We start from the raw sequence: 14,447 nt of genomic DNA on the forward strand, positions 1-14,447 counted from the left end.
GTCAGACGACTGGCTTTTAAGAGCTCCCACAAGTCGTCGCTGTCTGGAGATTTTCAAATGGACTATGGATCTGACCAAGGAACTGGGCCTCCTGGTCAATTTTGAGGAGTCTCAGCTCGTCCCATCCCAGACCATTGTCTCCTTGGGTATGGATCTTCAGAGTCGAGCTTTTCGGACTTTTCCGTCGGCCCCAAGGATCTTCCAAGCCCTAGAATGCATCCAGAGCATGCTGAGAAGGAACCGATGCTCAGTCAGGTAGTGGATGAGTCTAACAGGGACACTTTCATCGCTGGCCCTGTTCATCGTGTTAGGGAGACTCCACCTCCCCCCCCTTCAGTATCATCTAGCTGCTCACTGGATAAAGGACATGACGCTAGAGACGGTCTCAGTTCCTGTTTCCGAAGAGAGGAGGTCTTCTCTCGCGTGGTGTAAGAACAGCTTTCTTAACAAGGAAGTCTTCCTTTGGCTGTTCAGAAACACGACCGCCGTCTCCTCTCGGACGCATCAGACACGGGCTGGGGTGCGACTTTGGACGGACAAGAATGCTCGGGAACATGGAATCAGGAGCAAAGGACACTTCACATCAATTGCAAGGAGTTGTTGGCGGTTATTCTGGCCTTGATAAACTTCAAGTCCCTCCAGCTTAACAAAGTGGTGGAGGTGAACTCTGACAACACCACAGCCCTGGCTTACATCTTCAAGCAGGGAGGGACTCTTTCGTGGAAGTTGTTCTAGATCGCAAGGGACCTACTCATCTGGTCTAAAGATCGAAAGCTAACTGGTAACGAGGTTCATTCAGGGCGGTATGAATGTCATGGCAGATCACCTCAGACGGAAGGGTCAGGTCATCCCCACAGAGTGGACCCTTCTCAAGAATGTTTGCAGCAGACTTTGGGCCCTGTGGGGTCAGCCAACCATAGATCTGTTCACTACCTCGATAACCTAGAGACTCCTGTTGTATTGTTCTCCGATTCCAGACCCAGCAGCAGTTCACGTGGATGCTTTTCTGCTGGATTGGTTCCATCTCGACCTGTATGCATTCCCGCCGTTCAAGATTGTCAACAGGGTACTTCAGAAGTTCTCCTCTCACAAAGGGACACGGCTGACGTTGGTTGGCTCCGCTCTGGCCCGCGAGAGAATGGTTCTTAGAGGTACTGCAATGGCTGGTCGACATTCCCAGGACTCTTCCTCTAGGAGTGAACCTTCTAAGTCTACCTCACGTAAAGAAGGTACACCCAATCCTCCACGCTCTTCGTCTGACTGCCTTCAGACTTTCGAAAGACTCTCAAGAGCTAGGGGCTTTTCGAAGGAGGCAGCCAGAGCGATTGCCAAAGCAAGGAGAACATCCACTCTCAGAATCTATCAGTCTCAAGGGGAAGTCTTCCGTAGCTGGTACAAGACCAATGCAGTTTCCTCAACCAGTACCACTGTAACCCAGATTGCTGACTTCCTGTTATATCTAAGGAAAGTAAGATCCCTTTCAGCTCCTACGATCAAGGGTTACAGAAGTATGTTGGCAGCGGTTTTCCGCCACAGAGGCTTGGATCTTTCCACCAACAAAGATCTACAGGACCTCCCTAGGTCTTTTGAGACCTCAAAGGAACGTCGGTTGTCCACTCCAGGCTGGAATCTAGACGTGGTCCTAAGGTTCCTTATGTCATCAAGATTTGAACCTCTCCAATCAGCCTCTTTTTAGGACCTCACATTAAAAACTCTTTTCCTCGTGTGCTTGACAACAGCTAAAAGAGTAAGTGAGATCCACGCCTTCAGCAGGATCATTGTTTTCACATCTGAAACGGCTACATGTTCCTTGCAGCTCGGTTTTTGCTAAACGAGCTTCCTTCACGTCCTTGGCCTAAGTCGTTCGAGATCCCAAGCCTGTCCAACTTGGTGGGGAATGATCTGAAGAGAGTACTTTGCCCAGTTAGAGCTCTTAGGTACTATCTAAAAAGGTCTTAACCTTTACAAGGACAATCAGAAGCCTTATAGTGTGCTATCAAGAAACCTTCTTTTCCAAGTTCTAAGAACTCAGTTTCTTACTATTCAGGCTTCTGATTAGAGAAACACATTCTCATCTGAAGGAAGAAGACCTTGCTTTGCTGAAGGTAAGGACACATGAAGTTAGAGCTGTGGCTACTTCAGTGGCCTTCAAACAGAGCCATTCTCTGCAGAGTGTTATGGATGCAACCTATTGGAGAAGCAAGTCAGTGTTCGCATCATTCTATCTCAAAGATGTCCAGTCTCTTTACGAGTACTGCTACACCCTGGGACCATTCGTAGCAACGAATGCAGTAGTAGGCGAGGGCTCAGCCACTACATTCCCATAATCCCATAACCTTTTAACCTTTCTCTTGAATACTTTTTATGGGTTGTACGGTCGGCTAAGAAGCCTTCCACATCCTTGTTGATTTGGCGGGTGGTCAATTCTTTCTTGAGAAGCGCCGAGGTTAAAGGTTGTGATGAGGTCCTTTAGTATGGGTTGCAGCCCTGTATACTTTAGCACCTTTGAGTTGATTCAGCCTCCCAAGAGGAACGCTGCGCTCAGTAAGGAAGACGATCTTATTAAAGGCAGAGTAACGGTTCAAGTCGACTTCCTTACCAGGTACTTATTATTTCATTGTTATTGTGGATAACTGATTATATGAAATACGGGATACTTAGCTATCCTTTAGTCTTGTACACTGGTTTTTCACCCACCCCCCTGGGTGTGAATCAGCTACATGATTATCGGGTAAGTTTAATATTGAAAAATGTTATTTTTATTAGTAAAATAAATTTTTGAATATACTTACCCGATAATCATGATTTAATCGACCCTCCCTTCCTCCCCAGAGAGAACCAGTGGACCGAGGAAAAATTGAGGAGGTGTCAACAAGAAGTACTATAGTACCTGGCCACAGGTGGCGCTGGTAAGTACACCCCCTTCTAGTATTGTGATAGCTGGCGTATCCCTCCATAGAATTCTGTCGGGCAACGGAGTTGACAGCTACATGATTATCGGGTAAGTATATTCAAAAATTTATTTTACTAATAAAAATAAAATTTTTCCCAAATGGTGATAGTATTAATAACGTCATTTCATAGGTTGTTACACTAAGGTCTGTCAGGCCCACTCCATAGGGGGGAGACATGATGAAGAAATTCGGCAGGGAATTGTTTGTACTACTCAGCTGGTAAGAGTTGGGAGTGTTGCTCTGAGCTCTACATTTTTGTTAGACAATCCTTCCGTGCATATTGTTTACCAGATGAAAAGGCCACTTTGATCTTTACCGAATGCCTTTGTACTACATGATATTACAGCATTACATTTAATTATTTTTTTTTTTAAATTGAAAGTAGAAAAAATTAAATGTTTGATATTTTTGAGGCAGTTAAAATGATGAATAAATGGTATATTATAGATATCTTCTATTGAATTAAGGTTTTTCTTTCCGATTCTGTTCTTAACAATATACTGTAGATGACTGCATTTCTGTAATTTTCCCTTTTCCCAAATTATTTTGTCTCAAGCTTCATATCCAAGAATTTTCTATTACATATTTGTCTTCATTCATTTATGCCTCTTCTGTTTTGGTAATGTTATTCAACAATTTTATGTTTTAAATCCATATTTTATTTTATTTTATATATTTAGTTTCCAAGACACTTCCAAATAGCCAAGTGAAATTATTTTCTTGTACTTTGTACTTTTCTGAGATTTATGAGAACTGGATATAACCAACACTTGGAGATTTTTTCTTTTACTATTGGAGTTTAATTACATTTCCTAAGTATGATTTACACTTTGAGTAAGTGAAGCATCAATATATGATTATAATCTGGGCATATCTTTATTCTATATCATTATGCTAGTTGGGTTTTTGGCGTCTTTACTTTTCAAACCCTATTAGTTTCCAGTTACAAAATCTAAACTAATATCCTCTTTCTTTTTTCTTTTTTTTTTTGGCCCAACTTGAGTGATTAAATTTTTACTACTGTACTATATTCTTGTCATTCACATATTTGATTATTTGAATTTGTTTTTAAATTACTTTTTACTCATTAAATTATTTTTTTTTTCAAGCTTCTTTCAAGTTGACTCCAGTACTTCAAGAGCATAAGAAGGAAATCACAGAGGCTTCAGATTCTAAAGGTTTGTATTCTTGGTTTTTCAGTATTTCTGGATCATATGATTACAATTATATATATATGAGGTAGCAGTAGTAGGGGACTCAGCAGTATGAAGCTTCATCTGTGGTGGAAATGTGGGAGGTTGGGCTGTGGCACCCTAGCAGTACCAGCTGAACTCGGCTGAGTCCCTGGTTAGGCTGGAGGAACGTAGAGAGTAGAGGTCCCCTTTTTTGTTTTGTTTCTTGTTGATGTCGGCTACCCCCCAAAATTGGGGGAAGTGCCTTTGGTATATGTATGTATATGTATGTATATATATGATTTTATTTTCCCAAGTGGTGAGGATATATGGAAGGTTTTGTTAGAATGGAAATAGGTTTCCTGTTTAAGATTGATTTTTGCTTGAGGTTTTAATGTAACATGAATTTTTTTTTCAGAGGGTAAGACGTTAGATCTCTCAACACCACAACAGGACGTAACTTTTAACCACGGAACCAGTTGTCCAGAGTAAGTGAAGCAGAGCTGAATAAATGTTGGTGAAATCTGAAATAAGTGTTGCATTTTTTGTGTATTTAGTATTGGGTAAAATTTAGCTCATATAAATTTTATAATGTTGACAAGTACAGTAATATCTCGGTTAACTACGGCCATGACAGGTTTTTCATGTTTATTTGGTCAAATTAGCTGCCATAAAAGTGTGTTCTGCATTTATATACACAGAAATATCTATTATTATTATTATTATTATTATTATTATTAATATTATTATTAAATGCTAAGCTACAACCCAGTTGGAAAGCAGGATGCTATAAGCCCTGGAGCCCCAACAGGGAAAATAGCCCAATGAGGAAAGGGAACAAGGAAAAATAAAATATTTTGAAGTCTATCATATCATGTAATCTTGAGCACAGTTCTTGCCATATACAGTATTGTACAATGTGTTATTGTATCACAAAATTTTACATTTATATGCTAATGGATATGTACTCTTTTCAGACGTCCAGTTAAAGGTCACAAATCAGTGCTTCCAAGCGCAGAAAAGTCATGCCGTCATCTTTTCACACAGGAATCTCGCCATTCTACATTTGAGAGAGATTTGAAATCAGGTAATTTTTAGAACATTTTTGAAATTCCCCAAATTTTGTTGTCTCGTAAATATTCCAGGAATGTGACATACAGAAGTGATATGAGAATGCATGTTACTGTACTTGTTGAACAGGGCATTGATCTGCATATGTAGACAGTGCAGTATTGGATGCACATCTAAGTATCATTGTTAATGAGATTGGACAAATTCTGTTCAGGTCGTTTTAAATCTGGTAATTTAGAAAGCAAGGTATAATTCCATTTTTGAATATGACAATTTATAAAGCAAGTTTCTGTATATTCATGTTCCGTAACATGCAAATTGTGAAGCGAATACTCTAACGGATGAACAATGACCTCTTAAAAGCAAAATTTCAGTATAAGAGGTGCTGTGACTGATTCAATAGAGACTGTATCCATAGGTCTTCCTTATACTCACTAAGTCCATGCTGTGCACATTGATACACTATTTCTTGTGGTATTGGATTATTAGTTGTAGCCTTTCCATGGAAGTGGTCTCGCAAAACTTACGAAAAATGAGTTTTTCCATTGTCAAAACCCCTTTCTTCATGCAAATTGTTAATAACTGAATATTTTAATTCATAAAGTTATTTGGTGTTAAGATTATAATGTTCAGAATAGAAATATTTCATATTTTCTCACAAGGGTTTTACTTGATGATGATATTTTTCAAGATAGAAATATTGTATTTCATATTTTCTATCTCGTGTGTACTCAAGATGGAAATATTTATAGTCATGAATGAAATGTGTTCATAATATTTGAGATTAATTTAAAGAATTAATTAGGGAAATTGCCAAATCATACTGGATTTAGAATAATAATTGTACCTTGATTATTTTTAGCCTGTTAACCTGTAAATGAAGGAAAGTAAAAACTTGACATTTTTAGTCTTGAAGATATTTGCTTTTAAATTATTTATTACTGACATTTTTAATTCTGAAGATATTCTCTTGTACATTATTTATTCTTGACATTTTTAATTCCGAAGATATTCTCTTTTAACCCTTTTACCCCCAGGCTATTTGAAAATTTCCTACCCTTAACCCCCAGGGGGTTATTTTTTTCCCAGCACATTTTGCAGTATATTTTTTTTAAATTGCTCTAACAGCCTTAATTTTTGTCACAGAGAGGTCAGGTTGGTCTCATTCTCTTGGAAAATGCATGAATTTTCTCAAAAAATTATCAAAAATATGAAAAAAAAAAATTTTTGTAGCATTTTTTTTACAAGGACGTACCGGTACGTCCATGGGGGTAAAGGGATGGCTTTTGTGAAACGTACCATTACGTTCTTTTGGAGGTAAAAGGGTTAAATTATTTATTCAATTTTTCTTACTAGGACCGCCGAGTAAACTTTGTCAACCAAAATCCCAGAAGCATGGAGTTGAAAGTAGAGAGGAGGTTTTGGAGTCAGATGCTTCTTGTGATGAGGATGAAAATTTGCCGCTGACTCCTGGCAGGCTGGGAGAGGAAGAAGATAAGTCAATGTCACCTTGTACCCCTTCATCTTCATGTTCAAAGTCGAGTTGTGATGTTTCTACATGTTCATCAAGCTCCTGTTTATCATCTCTATCGTCTCCAAATCTGTCAGAAATCAGAGTAAGTGACTAGTAATTTTTAGCCTCCTTGTATTTATTAAATTTTAATTAATATAAAATATGTCTAGATTGTTAAACTGAACTCATTAAATCCATAAATCTTTCTTTAAAGTGTTAATATTAGTGGTGTATAGCATATGGAGATTTAGATTATGTGCAAGTATGTGACGTAACCCTCTTTAGATTCTGTTGATATGCAAATTTCACCCTTGAAGTCCTCAATTACAGTTACAAGATTAGTTGGACAATTATTGTCCCACTATTAGAATACGGTAGTCTCGTGATCTCACTCTTTTGCTTGTACAGTCATCCACGTGAAACGCACCATAACAACGGACAACATTTAACTCCTGTTTTAATCTGAAGCAAAGGTACATGGTTGACTTTTTGCATTCACAACTATAATTGGAAACATAATAACAAGGCAACATATGCATAAAATAAATATACCGTATTACCATTATAGATTACTCGGTCATGAAAGCCTCGTCACTGATATTGAGCCAATCTTGAAAGAGCCGAGTTAACTGCTTGTTTAGTAGTCTTAAAAATCATTGGTTACTTTTAAGTAACTTCTTGCATTGAAAATCATTCTTTTTATTCATGTTTTATACTACCAACATTTTTATTTGCCTCATAACATCTGTGGTGTTGGGGGTGATTATTTCATCTGTCTCCCCAAATATTATTCTCTGTTTTCAATGGTAATTATCTTATTCTTGCTTTTTGTATTTGTAGTAACAGGTACTGTATAATTAGAAATTAAGTACAATCTGCCCTACCAACAGGCCAAACAGATAAATACCATTGTATAAACTCGTATGCGACAGTTAATTTATACGCGGTGCTGGTTTCTCCGTAAAATTTCAATCTCTTGCATTTCATCCTCCTGTCTGCTCATTATCGAGCCATCTCAGGTAGTTGCTAAATGCATGTGAGTCATTGTATGTTATTATTATTATTATTATTATTATTATTATTATTATTATTATTATTATTATTATTATTATTATTATTATTATTATTATTATTATTTGCCAAACTATAAACCTAGTTGGAAAAACAGGATGCTAAAAGCTCAGGGGCCCCAACAAGGAAAATAGCCCAGTGAGGAAAGTAAATAAGGAAACTATAGGAAGTTTAAGAACAATAATAACATTAATATAAATCTTAATTATATAAACTATAAAAACTTGAAAATAACAGAGAATAAAAACTTCAAAATAACAAGAGGAAGAGAAACAAGATAGAATAGTGTGCCCGAGTGTACCCTTGAGCAAGAGATCTCTAACCCAAGACAGTGGAAGACCATGGTACAGAGTCTATGGCACTACCAGAGAACAGTTGTTTCATTTTGGAGTGTCCTTCTCCTAGAAGAGCTGCTTACCATAGCTAAAGAGTCTATTCTACCCTTGCCAAGAGGAAATTAGTCACTGAACAATTACAGTGCAGTAGTTAGCCTCTTGAGAGAGGAAGAATTGTTTGGTAATTGCAGTTTCGGCAAGTGTATGAGGAAAGAGGAGAATGTGTTAAGAATAGGTCAGGTTTTTCTGTGTATGTGTAGGCAAAAATGAAATGAGCTGTAACCAGCGGTAGTATCTGAATGGGTGGCATGTCTTTAAAAAAGTTTCTAGCAATTATTGTCGGTGCAAAGTACAAGAAGGCTCTTCAGGTTTTTGTGGTGAAGGGAAAACTAAGCTGTTCTACTACAACCTTCTTCTTGCCTGAAAAGTACTTGAACCACACCTTTGCTGTGTGGCAATCTTTCGTATATTGGCTTCCCACACCCTCTCAATACTTGTTGATGTATTCCATTTGGCATGTTACTCATCAACACCACTGAATAGCCCGTCAATGTTGCTTCTGGCACCAATCGAGCACATGCTTGTGAATATACCTTTGGAACAAGAATTTCTAAAATAACAAGGAAACTGAGGATAACCAACCAAAGCAACAGTGATTATTTCTACTGCAACAGAAAATGCATAAACGACCCCTGACCTTGCTGACAGGAAGACTTTCTGCTGCCCTGTCTATCAGACACCTAGGTACTGTACTTTGTCTGGTGGTTGGACACGTGGTCCAACTTTTATAAAATGATCATGATCCCACAGATCTACCTAGTTAAAATGCTAAATACTATTCTCTTTACTGAAACAACTGCATCACCATGGACAAGAGAACCAGAGTTTTGTTAAGATACCTAAACAGACAGATCCTTTGCAAATGTGGGCAAAGACGAATCACGTTGAACAATTGTGTGTATGCCCAAGGGACTAACATTTTTTTTTTTCAATCCATTTTCCATACGGGCTTGCAATGCATAACGTTTTGAAATTTTCCACCTAAATGCTTTCAAATTATAGTACAGTATAATAAATACTATGTCTCGAACAAAATTGATGATTGTCCCTTTATTGTAATGTGGTTTAAAATTTTTTTGCTTTATTTCTGTGTCAAGTACAAAATTGTTTTAATCTTTGGATATTGTTTATATAAATATCCCTTGTGGTCATATCCTGTACCCTGTACTTTAATGAATACCAAGTTTATTCAGTGTACATTACATAGAAAATGTAATTTCTTAACCCAGTGTAATTTTTTCTTCGAACTTTTTAATTTAGTGCTCACTGTTTAGTGCCTACCAAAGATTGAGCAAGGGTAAACTTTAAAATTTGGATAATGGACATTTTAGTTATTGACAATCTAGGCCCTCAAATGCAAATTCATTGAAAATTAAATTTATTTATTGAAAGGATAAATTCTTGTGACGGCCAACAGTTGGACAACCAAACTCGATAGAAAATATGTCAGCTAAGTTTGTGGCAATTTTTGAAAAAATTGAGGATTACACCAGAGTGAAAGCATATAAAATAGCAAGAGGTTAAAGAAAATTACTAGCATTTAATTTTTAGTATGACTAAATATTTATTAGTCATTTCAATATTAGTCATTTCATTGTTGGGAATTCCTCCGTCATTCTTAATTCTTTTCAGGGAGCTAAACGAACTATAGAGTCAAGCTCGTCCGATATTGAAGCCCTGTTGAATGGAGATTTTGATACCCATGCTTCTGTGTTTGAGGATCAGCAATTGGAAATTACTTCTCGGGAGGGTGTTGTTCCTCAGCAGTGTGACGTTGTTAATCAAGCCGGTGGCAGTGATCAGCAGTGTAAAATTCAAAGACAAGTCAGTGATGATGGTCTTGGTCAATTTCTTTCACAGGTAATTCTAATATAAGTTTGGATCAGTTTATATTAAATTGCAAGCCGTAGTATTACAGGATCTCGTCTTGCCCACGAAGGCAAAAAGACAACACTTAGCGGTAATAAGTTATCATACTAGTTGTAAACTAGGCAAAGGAAGGTGTTCCATTTCTCACACACAGGCCTTTATACATTTTGTTCAGGTAAACTTGAAAAAAATAGGATTTTCTAAGTTAGAATTTATATAAAATTTTGGAGAATCTTATAAATATTTTATTGGTCAGTGAAAAACATTGCATTTCTTCTGGAAAGAAAGCTCTTTTTAGATATAACATAAGTGAAATATATTAGTTTCTACTCAACATTAGGTTATATCCCAGTAGAAATTTTGTTGCAATTATTTTACAGGTTTTATTGTTTTTGGTAAATTTATTTAAGTTGATTTAGATTTTTCTTTTAAATTTTACATATTAATTACATTATAATGTTGATAAGATCTTTCTTTTCATGGTAGGCTTATTTTATTATGAAGCTTCGTACATTTATTTGACTTGTGAAATTTATATAATAAATAATTTTCATTTATATTTCATAACATGTTAGTGCTTTACATGTTATGAAATAAAAATGTAATCCCGTATTACTATCGGACACTCTTCTCAGAATTAATCCGTTGAAGGCGTATCAAAATGTAACGGATTAATAGGAATAAAAGATAATTTTACAAGCATTGGAATTAGGTCTTAAATCATATTTAATTTAGTATGTCGATATGATCTTTTCATTAAAACCTTTCACTTTCTCATAACTTTTAGTAATGGTCCATCATTACGGTTTATTGGTAATGATCGTTCCACTCGGATTGTGTACAATGTACAGAGTCCTGCCGAGTGTTGTGATCGTGTTTCAGATGAATTAACGATAAAGCACGGTCAATAAAGCAAGGGGATGTGTACAAGAAGTATAGGGCCTATTTTCAAGAGAGTAATTCAGATCTGGGAATTTCCTTGGGTCTTCCAATGCATTTTCAGGATACTGTATAAAGAATCTAGTTCATATTTAAAATATATATTGGAGAATTATTTCCTTTTCCCACTTTATTGGCCCATGCTTTGTCAGTACTCAGTACTATATTGACCAAGTATTGATTACCTAATTTTATGATCACTTGGGTCCAAAGTGGTCATTTAAAAGGTTTTTTTTTCTTCCTTGGTTTAATTTATTTTTTGCTTCTAAATGATAAAACAAGACCTAAAGTTTTATGTAGCTTTCCTGCTAGTGGGATTGCTAATGCGTTTAAGGTGAATTTCTTTAAGTTGGAAGTAAGAGTTCATTAACAATTTTTAAAGGAAATCTATATGAGTGAGGTACAATACCTTTATTATTTACAGGAGCCTAAAGCTGATAGTGATACAGCTAATAAAATAATAAGCATTGCAGCATCAAGCGTAGAGGGTACGCCTAGTAACTGGACTTTAGTGAGTGGTGTGAGTCTTCTTCCATCCAGTGATCCAAGTCATTTACAACAATACTATATGCACAAAGGCCACCACCACCATCACCATCATCACCACCACCATCATCACCATCACCGTCACCACCATCATCACCACCACCAGCATTATCAACACCATCGTCATGTGAACAACCAAGAAAGGAATGGAATTGAGGGCTCTTCCAACCTAGCAAAATCTCCAGAAAAGTTAGAGGGGGACAGACTGATGTTGACAAGCACACCCATTCATCTGAAAGCTGTTGATAATTTGGTTAGTATTTTTCTGCTTTGCAAATGCTCTCTGCAGCTTCCCTATATAGATCCATCTGTCCTTTTCTGTTTACTCGTATGCATTCCCCTCTTCTCTCCTTCCGTTCTGTGCACTAGACCTCTAGACCTCTATCTTAAAAAATTGTTGCTTTTCAATTGTAAACTAATTCATAAGGTAGTCATAGCAAATTTCATTAAATTATCCTAATTATTGAAGGGCAACTCTTTTCTTTGCAATCACTGAAGTATTGTATTTTTGAATGGGTAGTACAGAATAAAGTGGTTTCTGCCTTCTGAAATTTGTCCTTTGTTATGCCAAAGATCTTGGATATATTTTTCAAGAACCTTGCTTCATGGCACACACAGTTACTACTTTATTTTCCCTGATATTTTTTTTTATTATTTATATCCCTTAATTGATGAGACTTACTGACTTTCTAAAATAGATCTGGCTTTTAGTATTCAGGAAATCTAGTTTTCATAAAGAGAAGAAATGTTAAAATTCAATGTTTTGTTGCAGGATGTGTCCTCAATTAAGACTCGCAAGAGTCTTGGTGAGGTGATTGGTGATTTTGTAATTTCTTCGGATTTGCAGGACTCGGATATCAGCTTTCCTGGGTAAGTTACATTTAGTGTTGTCACTCATTGGTATTCTAGACCTAAGGTTTTTCCTCTAAAATATACAGTAAATGTTTAGGGTTTAAAGGCTGTGAAGAAGGAAGGGTTAAGTCATTGAATGTGGGGCATATTATCCCAGAGACCAATCATACATAATACTTCAGTGCCCCTCTTCACCAAAGGTTCAACCCAAGAATACCAGGTAGATCCAAAAAATGGCTGATGATCAGTCAAGACTCTCTCTCTCTCTCTCTCTCTCTCTCTCTCTCTCTCTCTCTCTCTCTCTCTCTCTCTCTCTCTCTCTCTCTCTCTCTCTCTCTCTCTCTCTCTCTCTTTTTTTTTTTTTGATGTTTTGCGTTGCTACACAATGCTGTTATTCTAACCTTCTAGACATGATAAATTTTCAGGAATCTGGTGCCTCAATTCTTTGGTAATTACTTAATTTATTATCAAAATCATGATGCTCTTTTTAACATATGCAAGTTTGACTAATATGTAAATCCCTACATAACTTGTAAACTTATAGTATGAAAGTCACGTTTTGCCTCTTACAATTAGCCATTCTGTTTCTTATAGTAAAGGATGACATCTGTTTAATTCAAGCTGTTTTCGTATTGTGCTTATACTTTTAGGTATTATTACCTCAAATAACCTTTCCGACAATGTTGTAATTCCTTTGTTTCTTCTTTTGAAGCATTTGTTGTTATTTAAAATCTTAACATTTTGTTAAATATGTTATTACAATAAATTATCAAGTGTGTATTTGGTGATGATAGGGGAAGTTCCTCTCATACTATGTCATTCAAGTAAAATTAGTTATAAAGAAAATTAAAGTATTGCTTTTCCTGCAAAAGCTCTCAAGTTTTATTCCCGTAAGACATGTAGAAGGTTTTTGTATTAGCGAGTTCGTTTGTTATTTCTTTCAGATCAGATACCCATGCCAAAGAGAATGTGCTAACACCTATATTAACTAACAGCAACACTGAGGATGAGCAAAATTTTCCTTTAATTTCAGAGAACAAGGTTTACGAAAGTAAGTGAACGTTTTAGTTTTAGTATACAGTAGTATTTTTGAGGGTTAAAGTGCTGAACGGTCTCTAAGTGCTGTGTAGTCTCCAAGGACTTTATTGTGAAATCTTAGAACAGGGAATCCAATAAGACGTAGATATCAAAGAAATATAGTCTTCCCTGCTCTAGGGCTAGTGTATCAGTGTGCAAAATACGGACTCGATGTGCATAAGAGAGACAGAGTTCAGGTGCTCTCGAACTCAATGCAGCACCTCCAGCCATCAATGTCAGTCTGAGGAAAGAAGAGAGCCTGTATCTCTAGAGATATTAATGATATCAGTGTGTCATACAATATCCAGAATCCATTATAAACGTGTCTGTTATTGCGAGGTTCTACTTTTATAACTCAGAATCTAAAAGATGATGGCTTGGCATAAACAAAGTACCCGTTAGTATTGTCTCCAGTTCACCATTTGGGGCAGTGTGGTAGGTTTAATAGAGCCTTCCTTTGCACGTTGATACACCATCCTTGGGACAGGGAAGACAATATTCATTTGGAATTTCATGTTATATTAGGTTCTGTGTTGTGGTCTTCAACAATAAAGACCTTAAGGAATTTTGATAAGAGGTTACTTTGTATGGCTTATGATTGGAAGATTTGCTTTTTATAATGTTATGTTCTATGAGGACTGCTATCCCTCCAGCCAGGTCAATGTGGTAATCAATATTATAACTTTCGAAAAGAGATCATTAAGATAAACACTATTCATAATTATTTCAATACCATTGTGATTCATAAGATGTTTTGCCTTCCAATTTATCGTGTATTTTTTTGTGTGAAGTTCTTACTTAAACTTGAAAGATGATGAATATTTATAGCAGTGGCCAATATTAGAATGTGCGGATGTATCCAGAAGAAGGTGTCACAGAAACACCAGATACCAGAATTATCATATTTTAGTTATATTACCATGAAGATATAGCTTCTAAGCTATTAGCACTGAATTTTATGTAAGTATTGAAATAATTAATTTTGTTC

The 14,447-nt window shown here is 36.4% G+C and overlaps 1 protein-coding gene across 1 annotated transcript in view; it reads left to right on the forward strand.

The window, feature by feature from the left end:
• The window catches only part of LOC137631573 (uncharacterized), a 43,027-nt gene that overhangs the window by 15,453 nt on the left and 13,127 nt on the right, over positions 1-14,447 (forward strand). Inside the window, exons 4-11 of the mRNA XM_068363395.1 lie at positions 4,064-4,132; positions 4,545-4,614; positions 5,104-5,213; positions 6,554-6,813; positions 9,809-10,036; positions 11,409-11,783; positions 12,303-12,400; positions 13,327-13,433. Of these exons, the coding sequence (XP_068219496.1) occupies positions 4,064-4,132; positions 4,545-4,614; positions 5,104-5,213; positions 6,554-6,813; positions 9,809-10,036; positions 11,409-11,783; positions 12,303-12,400; positions 13,327-13,433 (1,317 nt within the window). The remainder of the gene's footprint in view (positions 1-4,063; positions 4,133-4,544; positions 4,615-5,103; positions 5,214-6,553; positions 6,814-9,808; positions 10,037-11,408; positions 11,784-12,302; positions 12,401-13,326; positions 13,434-14,447) is intronic.

The sequence above is a fragment of the Palaemon carinicauda genome, chromosome 40 (genome assembly GCF_036898095.1).
Source record: "Palaemon carinicauda isolate YSFRI2023 chromosome 40, ASM3689809v2, whole genome shotgun sequence".
In the NCBI taxonomy this organism is placed as follows: domain Eukaryota; kingdom Metazoa; phylum Arthropoda; class Malacostraca; order Decapoda; family Palaemonidae; genus Palaemon; species Palaemon carinicauda.